The 21,984-nt window shown below is 44.0% G+C and overlaps 1 protein-coding gene across 1 annotated transcript; it reads right to left on the reverse strand.

The window, feature by feature from the left end:
* Positions 1–2,913: 2,913 nt before the first annotated feature.
* LOC134494177 (C-C motif chemokine 4-like) lies at positions 2,914–6,081 on the reverse strand. Its single transcript, XM_063299186.1, has 3 exons — positions 5,941–6,081; positions 4,765–4,876; positions 2,914–3,284 (listed from the first exon to the last, which is right to left on the reverse strand). The coding sequence occupies exons 1-3, from the start codon at positions 6,011–6,013 to the stop codon at positions 3,152–3,154; spliced, it is 318 nt and encodes a 105-aa protein (XP_063155256.1). The 5' UTR covers positions 6,014–6,081; the 3' UTR covers positions 2,914–3,151.
* Positions 6,082–21,984: the final 15,903 nt, after the last annotated feature.

The following is a 21,984-nucleotide window of genomic DNA, read 5'->3' on the forward strand; positions in this document are numbered from 1 at the left end:
GTTAACGGTACCTAATTCTCAGTTATACATACTAGGCAGCTTTTTCATCCATGATCAGATCATGAATCAGTGATGTTTCTAGTTTCCTCTAGCTTGATGAAGATTAATAGGTTGTACTCTTATGAAGGGACGCGGTGGCGCTGCAGGTTAAACCACTGAGCTGCTGAGCTTGCTGATCAGAAGGTTGGTGGTTCGAATCCGCGTGATGGGTGAGCGCCCGTTGCTAGTCCCAGCTCCTGCCAACCTAGCAGTTTGAAAACATGCACATGTGAGTAGATTAATAGGTACCACTTTGGCGGGCAGGTAACGGTGTTCCACGTAGTCATGCTGGCCACATGACCATGGAAGTGTCTAAGGACAAACGCCAGCTCTTCGGCTTTGAAATGGAGATGAGCGCCGCCCCCTAGAGTCGGACACGACTGGACTTAATGTCAAGGGAAACCTTTACCTTTACTCTTATGAACCTAGAATTTTGTCCTTAATACTTAACATGTTTTAAAATGTCAGCAAGAATGAATTTCTAATGCATGATCAGGTTTTTGGGAGGATAATTTAGCTAATGAAGGAGATCCAGACATGCATATTTCATATGAGAACTAACTAAGAAAGGAATATGGATCAGTTTGGCTATTCATTAGTTATGTTCAACTTAATTAATTCTCATGGGGAGAAAAAGGAAATTTGATGGTTGGGATATTAGGAAAGATTATTCCAGTGCTGAAATATGAGAGGATTCAAGAAAATTATGTAGCTAGAGAATCTGGAAATGTTAAGTTAATAAATTCTGGTTGGCTAAGGACAAATGTCACACCAGCCTGGTCTGAAGACTTGTTTCTCAGAAAGCATAGCCACATGGTGGTGCTCTTGTGATGTGTTAGATGATCCTAAGGATCAACATGCCTTTTTCGCTTTATTTTTTGCAAGTCTTGGAAAAAACATGGAACTAAACTAGGTATTATTTTTATTGTGTAGTTACAATCAAATAATTAACACCCCCCCCCCACTTTTCACTCTGACAAAAGGTTAACCGTATTATCTCAGATCACGATCCATCTGGTCCATCTAGTTTGGCAATTAGTGTCTGATAAAAAGTTCCTACTAAAAGCTTCCTATTGAATGTACCCCATTTGAAATCCTGCTCCATCCCTGTAAGGTTTCCTTTTTGTTTTAATACGGAACCTTTGTATTTTACTTATGGCTGGAAATGTACCTGGCTTTTAGACTTTCATATACAGTAATGGGTAATTAAGTAATCAGATATGTTCAAAATCACAAAGAGGATGCATTTACACCAATGTTTTCAAACTTGGAATATTAAGATGTGTGGGCTTCAAGTCCCAGAATTCCCTGCAAGCTTAGCTTTAAAGTTGTTGATGTGTATGTATGTGTACACCTTAGACTCACAAACAAATCTCAGCTGTTTATTTATGGTTCTGTGTTTTATGCAGCCAATAAAATGAATTAATTCAATTGCCAGATTAAGTGTTGCGTATGTTTCTTTGTCTCTTAGATGTAACTGGAAATTTGGTATCACCTCTTAAGCAGGCGTAACTATTTATTTATTTATTTTCAAATTTAATTACCACCCATCTCCCCCAAGAGAGGGACTCTGTGCGGTTTACTATCCTTTTCAACCCACTGCTTTCCAGAGATCTTGAATTTCAGTTTCCAGAAACCCACTCAAAACTATTCTACAATAGCTTGGAATTGAGGGAGTTGCAACCCCAACATTTCTAGAGAGAATTCTTTCCAGTTCTCTTCAGAGATAACTGTGCTACAAATTGCTCTCAGGTAAGTAAATACAGGATTGAAGCTGATGTCTGCTTCATCAGTAATTAAATTCAGGCTTCAGCATAAAGGCAGACTTTTGTCTTTATCCTATTTTTGCTTGACATGCAAATTTTGGTGATGGAAGATGAGCAATGGCGTCCGTGACCCCTTTTATATGATGTGCCACATCTATGTAGCATCTGCATGAAGCTCCTGAGGAAGTTCATCCTTGGTTCACGGGAAGTGTCATCAATATGCTGTTGAGTTTTATTTGCAGTTCCCAAACTGTGCACTGCTGCGTCCCAGGATGCCACTGCAAACTCACAGGGGTGCTGTGGGATATTTTACAACTTAATAAATGAAACTTTTAGTGAGTTTGCTGTACTGCCCCAGGGCATCACAGCATATGGGGAACCACTAGGAGTGCCATGAACCAAGAAAGTCTGGGAATCTCTGAGTTATTTGCATCCAGAATCAAAGAGGAGATCCTGTGAAGATCCTTATCCAGTGTTTGAAAGCTGTAAAGATCTGGATGGGACAAACAAGTTGAGGCGAATCTTAAGAAGATGGAATAGTGATTGGTGGTTGTCTCTGGGAAGGGTCACACACTCTAAAAAGCAGGTCTACAACTTGGATGCTTCTGGATTGGCAGCTCCACTTAGATCAGCAGGTGGAAGCTGTCACCAAGGGTGCTGATGCTAAGTTGTGGCCATTTTTAGTGCAGGAGGCCATCATTACTTTAAAATTGGATTATTGCAATTCACTCTATGTTGGGCTGCTCTTGAATACTATCCAGAAAGTCCAGTTGGTACAAAATATAGTGGCCTGCATTGTATAAGCCTATTCAACAATATGACATATTTTTGTGAATACTGCACTAGCTTCCAATAGGTTTCCAAATACAGTTTAAGGTAGTGGTTTCAACCATGACTCTGGGCATCTTACAACAATTTTAAAAATACAAACCAGTAAAAACATATTAAAAAAAATTAAATTAACAAAATCCACAGCTAGGGTCTAAAAACAGAATGTGAACATGTACAGAATATGATAGCTGATGTAGCACTAGGATTTTGAAAGTATTCAGGCAGTGTTTTCCCACAGTTTGTAGGGAGGGGGAAGAAATCAGTCTTTAGATGTCAATAACATTAGTAGAAAAACATTTATTACACAAATACTTATTCTGTTTGATCCACATTGTCACACTCAAATATATAAATGTATAAAAAGTTCCTTATCTTGTGTTTACATAAATAAAATAAATTATTAGGAGTGCAGATTCATTCCCTGAACAAAACACTTTAAATATTTTAAAATAAATTCCTGAGATTTAACTGCAGTGCACCTAGAGAATTGCTTGATTAGGCAAGAAGTTGTGCCCTTAGGCGTTCATCTCTGCTGCATATGCCTCAGTTCCACGCACTGTTCGTCTTGCTTTCAAGTCATTCATATAATCTTGGACCCACTTCTCAGAGGGATTGGCACAGATCTGTAGTTTTTTCCGTGTGATAAGCCTGGAGGGAATAATAGGAACAAAAATTATACCTTTCAATTTTCTTTTCACACCAATTGCACTGCTTTCCATTGGCTTTCTCTGCTTATCACATTTTCTGCTTTACCTGAAATCTAATTTCCAAGACTTTCTAACTGATTTTCCTTAAATTATTCCACATAGCAATTATGCTAGGCATGGAAGATAGCATGTATGGTATCAAGCACACAATCCTCACACCTCAATCTGGAAAACTTGACCTCCTCCATAAAATAAAGCAAATTACATAATTCCATTAGGACAATCTTCCCCAATCTGGGGATCCTCATCTGTATTGATTTCAGCTCCCAGAATTTCCATGCCTGGCCATGCTGGTTGGGGAATTCTGAGTGCTGAAGTCAATATTTCTGACAAGGACCCATGGTGAAGAAGATGCATTAGAAAATGTAGTAGCATTTCTCACAATTAAAAAAAGACCAAGTTTGTTATCACACCGTGTGATTTACACAATGCACTAAGCTAGGTGTGTTTTAGCCATGCTTTAAATAAACCACAGTTAGGGGGTTTATACAGTAAGCTAAGCCAGTGTTTCTCAACCCTGTCAACTTTAAGCTGTGTGGACTTCAACTCCCAGAATTCCCCAGCTGGCTCTTTCAACTCCCCAGCTGGGAGTTGAAGTCCACACAGCTTAAAGTAGACAAGGTTGAGAAACACTGAACTAAGCTAATATATATGGTTTTGTTTGGCTTAGCTTGATGTGCCAACCCTGTTAATATATGCTAACTAGATCAATGAAAGAAATGTCTTGTTATACCTGCATTATTGGTCATGAGTTATAGGTAATTGTCTCATATCTCATTTTAAAACTCCTTCCTGCCCTTCCCAAAATAGTGTGAACTATATTCCATACATCCAATAAAATGGATGGTTATCTACAAAAGTTTATGTGAAAATTAATTTTCCAGTTGTGTTCCTAAGCAGTGGGATGCACTTTCTGATTCTTTCCACTTTCAGAAAAAAAGTTGAAGACCATCCTCTTCTGCCAGATCTTTGGCTTCTATGAATAATACTTTTAGTTTTATTTATTGCTTTGAATTGTTTATAATTTGTTTGAGATGGTTAGCTCTTTTACTGGCCTATGGGCAGAAAGATGGGGGTTTGATTATGGCAGTATATAACAAATAAATAAAGTAGCATAAAACTCTTCATTGTTTTTATTGCAAGACCCTAACAGAGCTACTCCCTTTTTTTCTCCTTTTCATGTTGTAGAATATTTATGAGCAGTTGTATAGCCATCAGTTCTTTGCCACCACATTTCAGTGATAACATTTCAGGGAGATTGGAGACTCATCCACAACTCTTGGACTATGTGAACCATTCTTGCTCTTGCGAGTACATATAAAAAGAGCTGCTGGTAGTAGATCTATGAACATGTTTTAGCCAGTACTCATTATACCTGCTCTATGCCTGATAGCTGAAACTACTTTGGAATTGGTACTTACACAACAGCTGGCTGAGAGCATTTGCTATTTGTTTCGTAATAATCGACCACATGACTACGGGGAATCTTCTTTTTTGTGTAGCTGAAGCAGCAGGAGGTTGGGGGATCAGATGCTAAGAGAGGAGATGAAAAAGCAAGTAAGTGGAAGAACAGTTTTTGACTTCTGAAACAAAAGGCAATAAAGCTTATGCTTGTCAAGAACTTGATTTTTTACTCTGGAGTCCTGGAGCTCCAGAATAAATGGAAGAAGAAGAGGACCGATTATTTAGCAGTGATGCAAGAGACACTACATATCCTCACAAAAGGCATTCTATCAGTGACAATTCCTTCTTCACTTGCTCCAATACTAGAGACCTGCACTAATTTTTTCATTTGAAGGAACTGCCATGGGATGGGCTGGTGGACTGGTCTCCTTCACCTGAGGCATTAGCAGAGCCATCTATCTGGCTAGAATTTCAGGACACCTGAATTAAGTAGAGGGTAGGATCAAATGATCTCCAAGGAACTTCACCTTCTAAAACTCTATGGTTCCACCAGTTTACAATTCACAATAGTATCGGCTACCCTGACTACAGTTCAGTATGGTGCAGACTCTGAAATATGCTGATTTAGTAACTTGGCTGAAAAAATTATGCAAACCCAAGTTGTATCTTTCTTGCCTTAATCATCACAGAAGCATGGTCTTCTGTTGTTTGGAAGGAAAGTATTCTCAGGTTTGAGGCCACAATGGCTTTTGGTTACATAGGTACCCTCAGTGCCCTCCAGATGTGTTGAGTTACAACTCCCACGGTGCCCTGCCATTCTGACGTGCTGGGGTTGTTGGAAACTGAGGTCCAAACCATCTAGAGGACACAAGGTTACCCCTAAGGTTTCCTGACCTCACTCTTGCCTTTGATCAACATGATCGGGAGGGTTGCAATCACTGTTTGACTGCTAAACAGCTGGGACGAGAACACTGTGCCTATTTCCACCAAGAGATTCTCAAACAACTTCCCATTTCTTAAGTCGGAGAGAAATTGTGGTTTTGAAGAGAAAGAACAGTGGTTTAGGGCAACCACTCCCGCCCGCGCACAGGCTTCTCTTGCGCCCTGTCACCTCAGGCTCAAACGCGAAAGCGACAGACCCTTCCTCGCTCCTTTTTTTTCCCGCCCTCTTTTTCAAACTTGCCCGGACTGACCTTGAATCGAAATGCTGAGCAGTAGCAGAAACAGCAGCGCAAGGGCACCGGCAGTCTGGGCGGGAGTGCGCATAGTTGCGAGAGCAGGAGAAGCTGGGCTGGCTGCTGAGAGATCCTGGAAAGCAAGTGTCCTTCTCCATGGTCCTCCGCGCTTATATGGAGGCCTCTCGCAGCCTGGGGGAGGACACAAGAGCCGCTGCTGGGAATTCCAGAGAATGAGCTCACCTCGAAAACCCCGCCGCAGTCAGCAAAGCGGAGCGTGGCGTTTGATGAAACGGCGTGCTGATCGCTACCCGTTCTGTGAGGCGCGGGAGCCAAGTCTTGTGCAATCCTGGAAAAGCGTCGCTCCGCCCTTCATCCGGGGAGGCAGAAGCTTCTCTTCGTTTTACCTTCAAGGCTGAGCAATCCCGTGCACATTCTCGGAGGGGATTTTTGGGTTGGCAGCGCGGGGGAGGGGGAGAATTAAAATGGGAAAATGCTGTCCGTTACATGGGATCGCGCAATTATTTCCATCTCTGTCTCTCTTTGGCTGCGTTCACACATCGCGATCCTAAATTCTGGTTAGCGAAACAAAGTTGCCGTGCTGACATAACGTGCTGTAGCTAAACCAATAAACTGTGTTTAACAGAACGTCCTGTTGCGCACTATACAGTATGCCAAATGATCTCAGGCGTGAGTGTGGCAGGCTTAAGTCAGCCATTTTTTCCAACCATATTTTTCCAACGATATTTCCCCCTCCTTATTCGGAGAGAGTTTAAGCGTTGCCTTAAGGTAGGTAAGATCTCTTAGACTTTCTCCTCCCATATCTCGGAGAGAAGTCAGTGATTTGGCAAGACGGGGAATTTGGAACAGTAAATTCGATGTAGGTTCAAAGATAGGTTGGCGGCGCTCAACTCAGCAGGTGTCTTGCTCCTTTGCACAAGACCTGGTTGCTTTCTGGCTAAGTACTTACTGCGTGGGGCTGGTTTAATAAAGAAGATTTAGCATATTCAGTTAAGAAACGTTGCAACAAGAATGTTAATTAAGGATTTGGCACTGGCTGCCTCTTTGTTTCAAGCTCCAGTGTTTTTCTGTGCCTCAGTTTGGCTCATTGTGGAATCCTGTACTGTATGATACATCAGTCCTTAGAATTTGCTTATGGTTTGCTGGGCTAAGCAGCAATTTCACCCTATTTCCTTTACTAAGAGACTAATCAATCCTTTTTCCGAAATCTACAGAAAAATTATCTCAAGATGTTGCAATTTGGTTGGAAAATGGAAGCCCCTGCCTTCATAGGGTCATACAGTTCAAAGGACTATTTAGGTTAGGGAATGGCTTGGTTGATTTAGGTTAAAGATAGCTTGGCTGATTGAAAATAGGGAAGAGATTCACCCCAGGTAAAAGCCCAAATGGGTGTACTATAGGTTTTTTGCTCTTTCTGATGAGAAAAGCTTTTGTTGTTTATTCGTTTAGTCGCTTCCGGCTCTTCGTGACTTCATGGACCAGCCCACGCCGGAGCTTCCTGTCAGTTGTCAACACCCCCAGCTCCCCCAGGGACAAGTCCGTTACCTCTAGAATATCATCCATCCACCTTGCCCTTGGCCGGCCCCTCTTCCTTTTGCCCTCCACTCTCCCTAGCATCAGCATCTTCTCCAGGGTGTCCTGTCTTCTCATTAGGTGGCCAAAGTATTTCAGTTTTGCCTTTAATATCATTCCCTCAAGTGAGCAGTCTGGCTTTATTTCCTGGAGGATGGACTGGTTTGATCTTCTGGCAGTCCAAGGCACTCTCAGAATTTTCCTCCAACACCACAGTTCAAAAGCATCAATCTTCCTTCTCTCAGCCTTCCTTATAGTCCAGCTCTCGCAGCCATATGTTACTATGGGGAACACCATTGCTTTAACTATGCGGACCTTTGTTGTCAGTGTGATGTCTCTGCTCTTAACTATTTTATCGAGATTTCTCATTGCTCTTCTCCCAGTCATCATCTGCAGTAATCTTCGCACCTAGAAATACAAAGTCTTTCACTGCTTCTACATTTTCTCCATTTGCCAGTTATCAATCAAGCTGGTTGCCATAATCTTGGTTTTTTTGAGGTTTAGCTGCAAGCCAGCTTTTGCACTTTCTTCTTTCACCTTCATCATAAGGCTCCTCAGTTCCTCTTCGCTTTCAGCCATCAAAGTGGTATCATCTGTGACCTGTCCCTCGGACTTAAAGGGAAGATATCTTATTTTAAACCCCATTTCCATCTACCCAAATTGAGAAATGCTGCAAGGAAATGATATCCTGGCAGTGAGTGGCCATGGCTGGCCCAGCCTGGAAGTAGCCCACGTTGGATGCCAATTGCTGCTGGAGTAACCCAAATGGCAGTGCCTCCATGTGACCTTGGCAACTTTAAGCTGTGCAGGCTGGCTGGGAAATTCTGGGAGGTGAAGTGCACACAGTTTGAAGTTGCCAAAGTTGAGAAACACTGCTCTAGTGGCTGCCTTGGGAATTTTCCATCCCTTCAGCAAAGGACAAAATACAAATCCCTATCATTTTACTTACTTTGTATCTCTACCAAGCTCAGTATTTATTTTTTTTTGCCAATAAAGCAAAAATACACTTGAACCTTTTTGGTTTGCTATCTTTCTAAAAATAAGAGTTAAAAGGAAACTACCTGAAGTTGGTAGTGGATAATCAAATAACATCAAGGTTAAAGACAAGAACAATTTCCCAAGAGCAGAAGATCCTCAAACAAACAAAATGATCCAAAACGAGGTGCTGATTTTAAAAGAGCAGGAAAGCATATAGTTCAACCAGGCTTTTAAAAATGGGTTTCTCCTAGTGCCATACTTTTTAAAAATATGGATGGTGACAAGCAAAACCTGCTCTTTCACATTTTGCCACTGGTCTACTGCTTTCATCTCTTGCCTTGGCCCAACCTTGGTGGCAACTGATTTGAACACATGACCAAAATTTCTCTCCCTGGTGAACACTGCCAGGGGCCACAGTTTGTTTCCTTTGGCTGTAATTTACACATCATGCTTAACTGCTGGCACAACATGCTAGGTTTGGTTAATGATGTGGCTTATTGTACCATGTGGATGAATCTTAGGCTGACCATATTTCCTTGAGACAAAAACAGGACACTGGGATGGCAAAATGGGGCGGGGTTAAACTTATGTAATATTCCGTATTCACGAAAAAGATGATGAAAAAAGTTATCGACAGTAAGCTGGGAAGGTGCAGGAGGGGGAGGTGCGGCAATGGTTGGGTCTGGAGAGGCTGGTGCAGGGGTGGAATTGGGCGATGAGGTTGCAGGAGGGCTGAGGGCAGCGGTGAGGTGGGATGGGAGGACAGGAACGGAGGAGTCTGGGGAGTGGTTGTCCCCAACAACCTGTTCCTCTCTGGCGCGCCCTTTTATTTTATTTTATTTTATTTTATTTTATTTTATTTTATTTTATTTTATTTTATTTTATTTTATTTATTTTTTTTCCACTGTTTTGGCCTGAGAGCCAATCGGTTCTTTTCTGTTGGGCGCACTTTTCCAACCGTCTTCCACTGCACTGATTGGCGGCAGTGACTCGTCCTCTTGCTCATCACCAATCAGCTGTTCCTGCAGTTCCCACTCTAGGTTTCCCACTGGATTGAGAACTATTGCCAAGTCAGCCTCCTTTTCAATTTCAATTTCAGTTTTTTCTCGCTTTTCCCAATAACGGTTCCAACGTTTTTAAAAAACGGGACAAAATTGACATTTATATTAAAACGACAGGACGGTTGGGAAATGTTAAAAAAATGGGACTGTCCCATTCAAAACGGGATGTATGGTCAGCCTAATGAATCTAGTCTATTTGTGATTTTGTTAGTTTACAATTTATGTACTATACCAAATCAGAAAATGAGAAGTTTCAGTAACCAAGTTAAATGTTTTACATGGTCACAGGTGGCAGGGTAAAAAAACACCCAATATGGCAGCCATTGAAGCCACCATCTTTTTTTCACAACCCTGCCCACCCACAGGCAGCCCAGCATTGTAATGATTGCCTATTCTAGAACACCATCAGACTCATGAGCAGGATCACAAAGATATCTGATTTATTAAAGAATAGTATGCAGGATCACAAAGAAAGCTGAGAATGAACAAAGCGCGCCAAATGCAAACTAAAAACCCTCGGTACAAATGAGATCCCTCCCCCTCATAGAATCTTCCCAGGCTCACAATCCCAGGTGCTCCTAACGGCTTCTGATGGTCCGCGGGAAAAGTCCGTGAGCAGAGCACATAACCCAAACACATTCCATTGAAATGAACATAGATACAGAGCTTGGCACAAGGTTTCACAGCAGCTCCCTCCCAAACAGAAATGCGCATCAGCGCCATGGCATGTGAAACGTTACAATGTACAGTGCACATTGAAACAGTGAACATGACAAGCACAATCTATACCAGGGTTTCTCAACCAGGATTCCATGGAACCCTAGGGTTCCATGAGAGGTCACTAGGGGTTCCCTGGTGGATCACAATTTATTTAAAAAATTATTTCAAATTTGGACAGCTTCACATTAAAGAGGTAAGTTTTATTCTTTATTTTTAGATTAAGAACACTGTTAATGCACATATACAGGCCTACACGTGAACCAAATATAATAATTTTGTAACTTCTGGCCTGTATTTGAGCCTGAATGTGCAGGGGTTCCCTGAGGCCTGAAAAATATTTCAAGGGTTCCTCTAGGGTCAAAAGGTTGAGAAAGGCTGATCTACACACTATATAATATACTTTTATATTCTGTTATACGGGTTAAATATAACTTTTAAAACATAGATCCACCACACACCAATACTAGGCTGGGCTCCCAGACTTGGAGTAGCCTTCTGCAGTCTGGTGTACTGGGATTACGACTCCCAGGATTCTCCGCCAGCGTTGCCTGCAGCGTTTCCTAAACTTCTGGAGGAGAGCAGGCTGGGAGAAAAGCTGGTGGGAGTGCCGGGAAGAGCTACCTCTGGCCTCCCGGAATTCCCGAAGGAATGACGGGCCACTTTCTATAGCAGGGACGGTATTCCTCGTCACGGGCCTCAGCGTCATTGGGCCGGTGGGGCTGTCAGAAAGCGGGGTGGGGGGGAATGACATCCCAGCATGGTGCATTCTGCTCAGTTGTGGCTTTCCAGGACATTCGTGCCACCCAAACAGCGCCTTTTGTGCTTGCTCATGAAACACTGATTAGCGAGGGTGAGTCAGCATGGCACGGGATTTGCCAGGGAAATTAGTTGGGGTGGCCATGAGGAAGAAAAGAAACTTGCAGATGCTGAAGGTTTGTGAATGGTGCGGAAAGGCTTCGCTGCTATAGAAATCCACTTTCAGGAATTTATGCGCTGCTTTTGGGAGTTTTTTCCCTACCGTTTAAAGGCACATGGCACTATTGGGTTGTGATTGGTTAATCGCGCTTGGTTGTTCCTCAATTACTCCTTCTCTTCTGAGAAAAGGAGGCAGCGAAACTTCCTCCCTCTCCCCATGCCTGTTGCTGTTTCCTAGCCAGGGTGATTCTCAGCTTTCCCCTTGCCGCAAACTCGCGCAGGTCGTTCCCAAGCGTGCGTCTGCTTTGTGCCAGTTTATTGCATGCGGCGGCTGTGTCTTCACGCAGCTCGCTTCGCAGATGAAGCATGCTGTGTAAACGTAGTCTATTTATAATCAGGCTCACTATTAATAATGAATTTATTTCAGCGCAGAAAGTGAATACAAACGTCGAGCTTCCTTCCCTCAGGCTCGCTGTTCTCATTTTGTGTGTTCCATTCAGAAAAGGGGGGCGGGGGGAGCCTCTGCAACGCAGGCAGGGAGGAAAATGTAATTTACCAAAGGGTCGGAGTATAGGATACTTAAGAGTGCCAATATGGGAGAGTGAAAATGTCTAAAAACACACACATAATAGGCAGCCAGCAGAGGTTTTTAGTCTAGGTGCAGGTGTTCCGGAAAAGATATAAATGTCGATGTGTGTCAGATACTCTGGAAGCTATACTAAAGTGGATTCCAACATCCATCTGGTCCTTTTCCTTATGTTTCATGTGAATCATTTGCCTTTCGTAAATTTCTCAGGTAGCCTTTCCTGGATTGTACCATTTAACATTCATTCACCATCTTTGTCAAAAGCATTTTTGAAAAGTTGCAAACTTCCAGGGAAGGAAGGCAGTCTGATTCAGGGGCTGAGTTCATCTGATATATTGAGCCCACATTAAAAAAGTCTTTGTGTTCATATTAGGTGTCCTGCACATTATAAACAATCTGCATTACGGCCTAATGTGTTGGCCTGTTGATACATGTGGAAACAATGGCTGGGATCCCACAGCACACCAAACTACAAAGCCCATCTTTGCCTAGCCCAGTATGTTTCACAAACCAGCCATGGTGTCCACATTGCTGCAAATTTTGCAATTTCCCTCCATCTTGACTGGCCAAAACGATCCTATGTTTTATTGGGGTGAGTGAGTGGATGCATTACCTCTTTGATGGCAGAAGGGTGCTAGAAGTGTGCACACTGTGCCTGGTAGGGGAGGAGGAAGCACAATCAGAAAATGCAAAATGAAAGACACATCACTAGCATCCTGGAAACCTGCTGGCACCAACCAGAGATTGTGGAAAGTAAGATGAAGTTGGGTAAGTTGCTGCAGGAATACAGCTATTGTCAGGAATACAGCTAATGTGCTGCGTGAATCAGGCTATCTACATTCAGTCCACTAGGAAGATGTAGCATCTCATATGAGAATTGTGATTTGTGAGTGTGTTGTATGAACCCACCCTCAAGAACAACAGAAAGGGCAATTTCATATAACATGCCAGTAGAACGAAAATCTGCACCTTCAAGAAAACCCCTAAACCATGCTTAGTTACTGGCTGCATTCACACAGCAGACTTAGAATCATAGAATCATAGGGTTGGAAGGGACCTTTAGATCAAGGACAGATTCAACAGATGCATTTGTACAACCTGCTAAGTTTGGTTAGTTTTTTAAAACAACATGTTGTCTATACCCAGCCTGTTTGTTTAGTTTTGTGTTCAGTGTATTGAACCAGAAAATGTTCTCATTGAGTAACCAAGTTAAGCATGATGTGTGAAAGCAGTCACAATCAACCAAACAGCTAGGTGACTGTAAGTGACTCACCTCCAGATGTTGAGGCCAATTGGAGGTACTCTGAGGAAACAGATAGGAGGAGGAAGTCTTTGAGTGAGTCATCACAGCTGCTGTTGCATTCCAAGACCTTTGTACTACACTATCCAGAAGGACCCTTTTAAACTGAATTTGTGTGAAGTGATCCTCAGCTGGGATTAGTGAGTGGAGCTGAGTGGAATGCTGCACTGGACATAATGCCAGGAATCCCACTCTATTAATATGCATTAATTCTAAGATTTCATAATCTTGGTTTGCAATACTTAGAACAAAACTGTCTGGAATAATTGCTGTTGATAAACTTTGTTTCCTGCTTCGTTATTTTGTCTAACTGCTTTTCTCTATCCATGTGACTGGAATTTCCAACTTGAAAGTTAAAATAAACTATGAGAGTATCTGAGTTTGGGACAATGCTCTTCCAGGAAATACATTCTTTCATTCAAATTTCTGAAATTAAAGGAACAACTTCAGGCCTATTTTGTCAAGGTGCTTAGGAAGAAACTCCCTTGCCTTTACCTCCTTCTAGAATCAAGGCAAAAACTAGAAAGTCTGGCAAAAACTTGCTGCTTTGGTGCAAAGATTCAACTTTATTACTGTAGACATGCAAGCCTAGTAAAGGTAAAGGTTTCCCTTGACATTAAGTCCAGTCATGTCCGACTCTAGGGGGTGATGCTCATCTCCGTTTCAAAGCCGAAGAGCCGGCGTTTGTCCGTAGACACTTCCGTGGTCATGTGGCCAGCATGACTAAACGGAACGCCGTTACCTGCCCGCCGAAGCGGTCCCTATTAATCTACTCACATTTGCATGTTTTCGAACTGCTAGGTTGGCAGGAGGGACATGCAAGCCTACTTATATTTTTATATACAGTACTTAGTCTGTGCTTGTACAGCATGCTTAACCCAGTTACTGAATTAGCCCATTTTTGGGGCTTCTGTAATACATCAAAATGTAAACTGGGTTCCATAAAGTCACAACAGGACAAACCAAGGTTAAATCTAAACAGGATAGCATGTTGTGCAAAAGCAGCTGCTAGGTTGGTAAGCAACCTAGTTAAAAAGTTGTATGAACACAACTGTTGCATTTTCAGCTAAGGAAAAGGGCAAGATTTGTTTCTGTAGTTGTGCCTGGTGTGGAGAAAGTGGGCAGAAAACTATTTTTCTCCTTCTGTCTTCATATTAATTTGTAGAATTTGCTTTTCTAAGATGACTTTGCTGCTGGTCTAAATGGCTTTAAAATTCATGGAGGGAACATTGCACTGTACGACCTTCATGGGCAAAGCTAGCCTGCTTCTGAACGTTAGGTGCTGGCAGAAGAGTGTGCTGTTGTCTTAATTCTGCCAGATTGCAGGTTGATCACTGCAGGAACCAGGATGCCCGATTCAACAGACGTTTGCTCTGTTCTGCAAAATGTTTAATGCTCTTCTTTTTTTTCCCATTATGATGCAAGGGAGTGCAACAAGCAGTGGTGCTGGAAATGATTTAAGCAAGATGGAGTTGTATCACATCATGGGACATGAAGAAAGTGGACCATCCCTCCCTGAAACACCCAGGCTCCCTCACCATGGGTCTAGACTGATGGGTTCCTTCCTCTTTTGCCTTCTGTCAGCACCATAAGAAACCCTGGGGGATTTCCTTGGCTCTCTGAAGTTATCATGAAGCTGACATGCAGATTTGTTATGACTGCTTTTTGCCTGGCAGTGACATAGAGAAGCCATGTTTATCATGCCACAGTCAGTCCCGCTGCAGAACTAGGAAAAGTGCAAAGAGAGAGAAGGCAACCTAAAGGTGAAGGGTTAGAGCACTTTCCCTAAGTAAACAACATTTTAAGGAAAATGTCAATGAAGGAATGTATTTGCTACCTGAATTCCTTTCAGTGTATTGGCTGCATGATTCCCAAGATTGTGCAAAAGACTGCATTATAGGGTAAGATTCTCTGTTTTTGTTTCCCTTGAAATGGGTGTATTAAACCTCTGCTAGTTCTCCCACCAAACAAAACATCCCTGATTTAAAGTTCAGTTAAAGAATGTGGAATCTGAGGCAGTCTATTGTTTTGAGGATAATCAAATACACTAGACCAGACTACTTTGTGATTCAGCATGTTGTGGGAATTACAGCCATTGGCTTAACATATATGAATCATCAAGCCATCAGTTAAGCCATAATGTGATTTTAGGCAGTTTGTAAAGATCGCAACTGTGGCTTATTAACCCAGTGTAGGGTTTAGCATCTTGTATGAATCTTTGGATGTGAATAATCAAAACAGTGCTGCCAACTAAGTTAAATCAGTACTGTCTTTCCAATTCTATCGGGAGCTGTCAAAGACCTTCTCCAAGTAAAGCATGTGTTGAACTACTGATGTGGCTGTCATCTGAAAGAAGGAAGCTGGTTCAGCTTGCTTCTGACCCTTCAGCAGTTGACAAAGGAAGTTTCTCAACCCCCTGGACAAAATCAGGTACCAGTAAGTATCTGATTTTGTTCATGGGGTTGAGAAACTTTCTTTCTACAAAATCAGGTTTGTACAACACACTGGACTAGGCTAAAATGCAGTTGAGTCATTTGAAGTTCAGTGTGCTGTGAGTACTCAGCCACTGTCTTAACATACTATGAATCAGGCCATCATGTTAAGTCATAATATGATTAATTTAGGTTTAACTGTTATGGATACATAACAGTTGTACTTTGTTGATCCGGATTTAGCAAGTTGTGCAAATGCAGTGCAATCCCAAACCACTGAGGTTGTTCTGCATGAGGCAGAGCAGCAGAGGAAGCTACTTCATCCCAGATATGACACTGAATGTGACTTAGATTGCACTTTGTGCTAAGTCATGGTTGATTTGTGGTTCACTGAATAAAACTCCATTAGCTGGGTTCACATGTAACATGTTAATCCAGAAATTAAAACAAATCTCATTCTGGTTTACCACAATGGACAAATCCAAACTTTCCCTTCTGCCATAGCCCCTTTTTATCCAAAAGTTCCCCAGAAAGGGATTACAGTAAGGGCCGCCCGCACTCAGGCTGGGCTCTGGCTGGGAAGCTGCAGGCTGTTTGGCTGTACTGAGTAAGGGATCTGAAAACTGGCTTCCTAAGTCCCCTTCTCTCCAGCCCAACTACAGAAGTAATAAGAAGGAAGGAACTGTATGTGAGAAGGTAGTCCTCTGCTTGCCTTGCCCCAAGGCCAGCAGCCACTCGTTAGCATTTCCCACAGGGATGCGTGTCCTGGGGCATGTAGCCAAGCAGCTTTCTGGGAGGTGGAACTGAGAAACATTAAGTTGAGAATTAGCTGAGGAGGAGAATTGTTGGTTGGAGAAGAGGCTGCTGTTCATGAGAGTGTCAAAGGTGAGCTGGAGGTGGTTGGAGAGGAAAAGAAAAGGGAAAAAAAGCAAAGACTGGCATTCACAAAGCCCATGGAAAATAATCATTTCCAGATTCAGAAGATATTCCAAGGAGACAGAGAACAAAGCGATGAACTGCAAAGAGGGGTTGCTGTTGAAGGTGTGCGTGTGTGTAGGCGAGATGGGAGCAGCCTCAGAAATTCCAGGCAAAACTGACCTGGGAGAAAAAAAGATGGCAGGGAGGGCAATCTTGCTCAAGCCAGAGAAAGCAAGAGCCAGAAAACAAATGAATGGAATCTGTAAGGGATGGGGGAAAAGGAAGTAGGAGTAGGAGTAGTCTGAAAAATTACTCCCACATTCACCCAAGCAAGGAGAATTCCCACACAGGCTGTTGGGAGAAGGGTGAAAGTTGAGAGAGAGGATGGCATCCCATTCCATCTACAGAAGAGTGACTGCTGTTTCCATTGAAAGCATCCAACCTCAGCCCCAGATGCTTGAAGGAAGAAGCTGGGAAAAGCAAAATAAATAACTTTGGAGGAAAGTGGGAGGAAGAGAGATGAGATAATAATTAAATTAAAATTCCAAGATGGCGACCAGGAGCAAACACTGACGTCGACTGCTGCTCTGAGGTGGGGACTCCTGGACCTCACCTCTTCCCCCCGAGTCCCGCTTTTCATCGGGGCTTGGGAGGCAACTTCTGGGGACCCCCGGCCCTCATACCTGATGGGATGGGGTTGGATGGAGCCCGCTGGACGGAGTGGCGAGGGGTGACGGACCTGGGTGAGCCCTGGCAGTGCAGTGAGTCCCGGCGGTTTGGCGGCGCAGCAGATTGGTGGTGCGTTGGACCCTGAGGGGATCCTAGCGGCATGGGGAGTGCTGGCGGCACAACCCCCAGGGTCGCTGAATGGTAGGCCTGCACTGGTCTGGTGGCCTGGAGGCCTGGAGGTGCGGCCTGGAGGTGTGGTGGAGTAGTCTGGTGGTGCGGCCTGGAGGAGTGGCCTGCAGGCACTGTGGAGTAGTTGGTGGCGCGGCCTGGAGGCGCGGCCTGGAGGCGCGGTGGAGTACTCTGGTGGTGCGGCCTGGAGGAATGGCCTGCAGGCACTGTGGAGTAGTGGTGGTGCAGCCTGGAGGCGTGGAGGCACGACCTGGAGGCGCAGTGGAGCAGTCTGGTGGCACGGCCTGGAGGCGCGGTGGAGTAGTCTGGTGGTGCGGCCTGGAGGCCTGGCCTGCAGGCACTGTGGAGTAGTGGTGGTGCAGCCTGGAGGCATGGAGGCACGACCTGGAGGCGCAGTGGAGCAGTCTGGTGGCGCGGCGGATCAGCGGCATTGCAGACTGGCTAACCTGCCTTGGTGGGCCAGCCTGGTGGGGCGGTTTAGGTGCACGGCGGACAGACGGCTCGGCAGCAGGATGGCCTGACTTTGGAGGGCCAGCCTAGTGGAGTGGTTGGACATCACAGCAGACCAGCAGCAAGACAGACCTGCGGACCCACGTTGGAGGACCAACCGGGCAGAGTGGGTAAGCAGTGCAGCGGACCAGCAGTGCAGCGAGCCTGCAGAATGGACTTGGAGGCCCAGTTTGGTGGAGAGGGTCGACCAGCGTTATGACTAACTGGCAGACCGATCGGGGAGAGCTGGGGAGAGCCAATCAGGCAACGTGATAGACCCAGGGGTATAGACCCTGGAGTGGCAGACCTCGGGGACACAGAGTGGGCTTGGTACTGAGATTTTGGCCATCCCCTCCCCACCTACTGTCATGTTCATCGTTTCAATGTTAAAGTGCAGGGCCGTGTAGAGGAGTTTTTGGAGCATCTGTAAGACAAAATCGCTCGGATCCGTTCTACGTTAGACTCCAAGTGTGAGGCATGGTCTGTGGAGATACCCAGGGATTGTACTTACCATGTTATCTGGGAACAGTTTGATCCTGTTGGACCCGAGGAAGTGGACAGGATCCTTTGGACAGTAAATGCCACCATTTGTCATCTAGACCCATGTCCCTCCTGGCTGGTGAAAGCTGCCCAGGAGGTGACATGTGGCTGGGTCCAGGTGATGGTTAATACATCCTTGAGGGAGGGGGTGTTTCCAACTGCCTTTAAGGAGGAGCTGGTACACCCTCTCCTCAAGAAACCATTGCTGGACCCTACTATACTGGATAATTTTCGTCCAGTCTCCCACCTCCCCTTTTTGGGGAAAGTGGTTGAGAAAGTGGTGGCATTACAGCTCCAGAGGGTTCTGGAGGGAACAGATTATCTAGACCCCTTTCAGTCAGGTTTCAGGCCTGGATATGGGACAGAAATGGCATTAGTCGCACTTATGGATGATCTCTGGCAGGAGCGGGATGGGGGTAGTGCATCGATCCTTGCTCTTCTTAACCTCTCAGCGGCTTTCAATACCATTGACCATGGTATCCTTTTGGGTCGGCTCAGGGAGTTGGGGGTGGGTGGCGTGGTTCTACACTGGTTCACCTCCTTCCTCCAGGGCCGATCCCAATCGGTGGTAATAGGCAGTGAGAGTTCCAGCCCGTGGCCCCTCCTTTGTGGGGTGCCGCAGGGTTCGGTTCTCTCTCCTCTCCTATTCAACATCTACATGAAACCACTGGGTGAGATCATCCGTCACCACGGGATGAGGCATCATCAATATGCTGATGATACTCAGTTGTGTATCTCCATCTCAGGTGAGGTAAGTGATGCTGTAGCTGCCCTTTCCAGGTGCCTGGGGGCTGTAGGGGGCCTGAATGGGGAACAACAGGCTTCAGCTGAACCCTGGTAAGATGGAGTGGCTGTGGGTTAAGAGCTCTTCCGTATCTGGGACTTTGTCATCTTTGGTTCTGGATGGGGTTGCACTGCCCCAGACAGACCCAGTGCATAACTTGGGGGTCCTTGTGGACTCATGGCTCCTGCTCGAAGAGCGGGTGGCAGCCATGGCCAGAAGGGCCTTTGCACAGCTTCGTGTTGTGCACCAGTTATGCACTTTCTTGGATCGGGAGGCCCTTCGAACAGTCACTCATGCCCTTGTCATCTCCCATATAGATTACTGCAATGTGATCTACATGGGGCTACCCTTGAAGAGTATCCGGAAGCTTCAGCTGGTCCAGAATGAGGCTGCGCGGGCTATTTTTGGTGCCCCTAGAAGGGCGCACATAACACCTTTGCTATGCGAGCTGCATTGGATACCAGTCTGCTTCCAGGTCCAATTAAAGGTGTTGGTTATTACCTACAAAGCTCTACATGGCATGAGACCAGGTTACCAAGGGACCGCCTCTTCCCCGTTTCATCAGCCCACCCCACCCAATCATGCAGAGAGGCCATGCTACGGACCCCGTCGGTAAGAGAATTCCATCTGACGGGGTCCAGGAGGCGGGCCTTCTCTGCAGTAGCACCCGCCCTCTGGAACATCTTGCCCGCAAAGGTAAGATTAGCCCCATTGCTCCTAGCCTTCTGGAGGAAGTTGAAGCATCTGCCACCGGGCTTGGGGCAGGGAGGAGAATAGTCATACTTGGGGCTGGCTAGTACCTTGAAGTGCCCGTCCTATACAATGACTGAATGAGACCATAGTCATCTGGATTTTATCGTATTTGGTAGCTCTGTGAAATTGTTTTATAATGTGTTTTATATTGAAATTTTATTATATATTTATTGTTTTATATTGTAAACCGCCCAGAGTTCCCCTGCTTGGAGGAGATGGGCGGTGACAAATCTGATAAATAAATAAATAAATAAATAAATAATAAAGTAATCGAAGTGGACTAACGCATTCCAGTTGCTTTGAACTATGGTTACTATAAAGATTAAAAAAGCGTTAACAAAGATGAATAACTGAGGGGTCAGAAGGCTGAAGTAAAGAAAGATGAAGGTATTAAGGGCAAATAAAGTTTTAAGGTTAAAATTGAAGTTTAACGGAAATTAAATTGGGATAAGATAGAAAAAGAGCAAATCCTTAGGAATAGAAAGGGGTAAGGTTTAAAAGTTTATTAAGTCTTCAGTATGTCAGCATGCAGTATATTTCGTAAATAATTGTATAATAAGGTCCTTTTTGTTAGAAGCATGTGTGTTGACTGGTTGCCACCATTCCTTATAATAAATACAACACTTTATCTTTAGTTTTTTAAATCCCAGAAGTTGTAAGTTACAATTCAGTCTACACAGAGCTTGACACTTGGACAATCTAGTACATGGGGAGGATTTCAAAGAGAAATGCCCTTTTCCAACCCATTACGTAAACTATGAATATACATAAAGTTGATTCATTTGATAAATTATATTTATAGTGTATGATAATTTATGTAATAAATTATTTATCTGATAAATTTGATAGTTTCACCCAAAAAGGGGGAAAGGCAGCAAAATCAAATGCATCTGCATTTCAGATAAAGCAAAAACAAACCCTGGAAACCAGACCATCTTGGCTCATTACACGCCATCCATATAAGTCTTCAGATTCTGGCCCTCTGCGGGCTTCCTTGTAGAAAAGACAGTTTGTGAATTTTCTGGCAGCCATTTCTTTGGTCACCTGATTTCTACCATTCTAAAAGAGAGAAAGGTTGTAACCCTGTATTTAAAGGAATTTAAGGCAAGTGAGAGGAGCTTCAACCAAAGCCTGACAGTTATTGGACAAATTATGTCAGGCTCCATGTCTGAAGTAGAGTACAGATAGCAGTCCTGCAATCACCTCTGCTAGTTCTTTCAATGCCCTAGATGTAATTCATCTGGCGCTGGAGACTTGAATTCATTTAAATTAGCTATGTTTGCTCTTACCCTTTCATTGTCTATCCTCAGCTGCAAGTGTAGTAGAGGCACAACAGTGCTGAACTACAACTTTGTTTCCCTTCTGAGAAATGACAAACGTAAAATACAGGTTACAGGCAGTCCTCACTTAATGGCCATTTGTTTAGTGATGGTTAAGATTTACGACAGTGCTGAAAAAACCGACTTACAACTGGTGCTCACACTTACAACTGTCTCAGTGTCCCTGTAGTCACATGATCATGATTTGGGTGCTTGGCAACTGGTTCACATTTATGACCATTGCAGCATCCTGCGGTCATGTGATTGCCATTTTCGACCTTCCCGGCTGGCTTCTGGCAAGCAAAATCATTAGGGAACATGCGATTTGCTTAATGACCACATGGTTCACTTAATGACCGTGGTGATTTACTTAATGACCACTGCAAAAAAGGTTGTAAAATCAGGTTGGATTAACTTAATGACTGCTTTGCTTAGCAACCAAAATTCTGGTCTCAATTGTGGTCATTAAGTGAGGACTACCTGTAAGACATTCTGCCTTTTTACCATCACCCATTACCAATTCACCCCTTTCTCCTTGCAACAGATCTACAGCCTCTTTACCTTTCCTTTTATTTTTCATCTACCCTAAAACAGCCTTTTTTGTTCCTGGCTCTGGGCATTTCTTATAAGGCTCAGTTCTAAAGCCCAAGATTTAATATTATCTTGTTATAACTGGGAAGGAAAAGAATGGCCACACAGAATACTTTCAAGATGGATTATTTCATGTTATATAGCTAGAAATGTCACTAATAAAGATGTGAATAAAACATGTTAACATCCATGTTAAGCAATGGATTTCAGAAATGTATGACTTAC

Source organism: Candoia aspera, chromosome 1, assembly GCF_035149785.1.
Source record: "Candoia aspera isolate rCanAsp1 chromosome 1, rCanAsp1.hap2, whole genome shotgun sequence".
NCBI lineage: Eukaryota > Metazoa > Chordata > Lepidosauria > Squamata > Boidae > Candoia > Candoia aspera.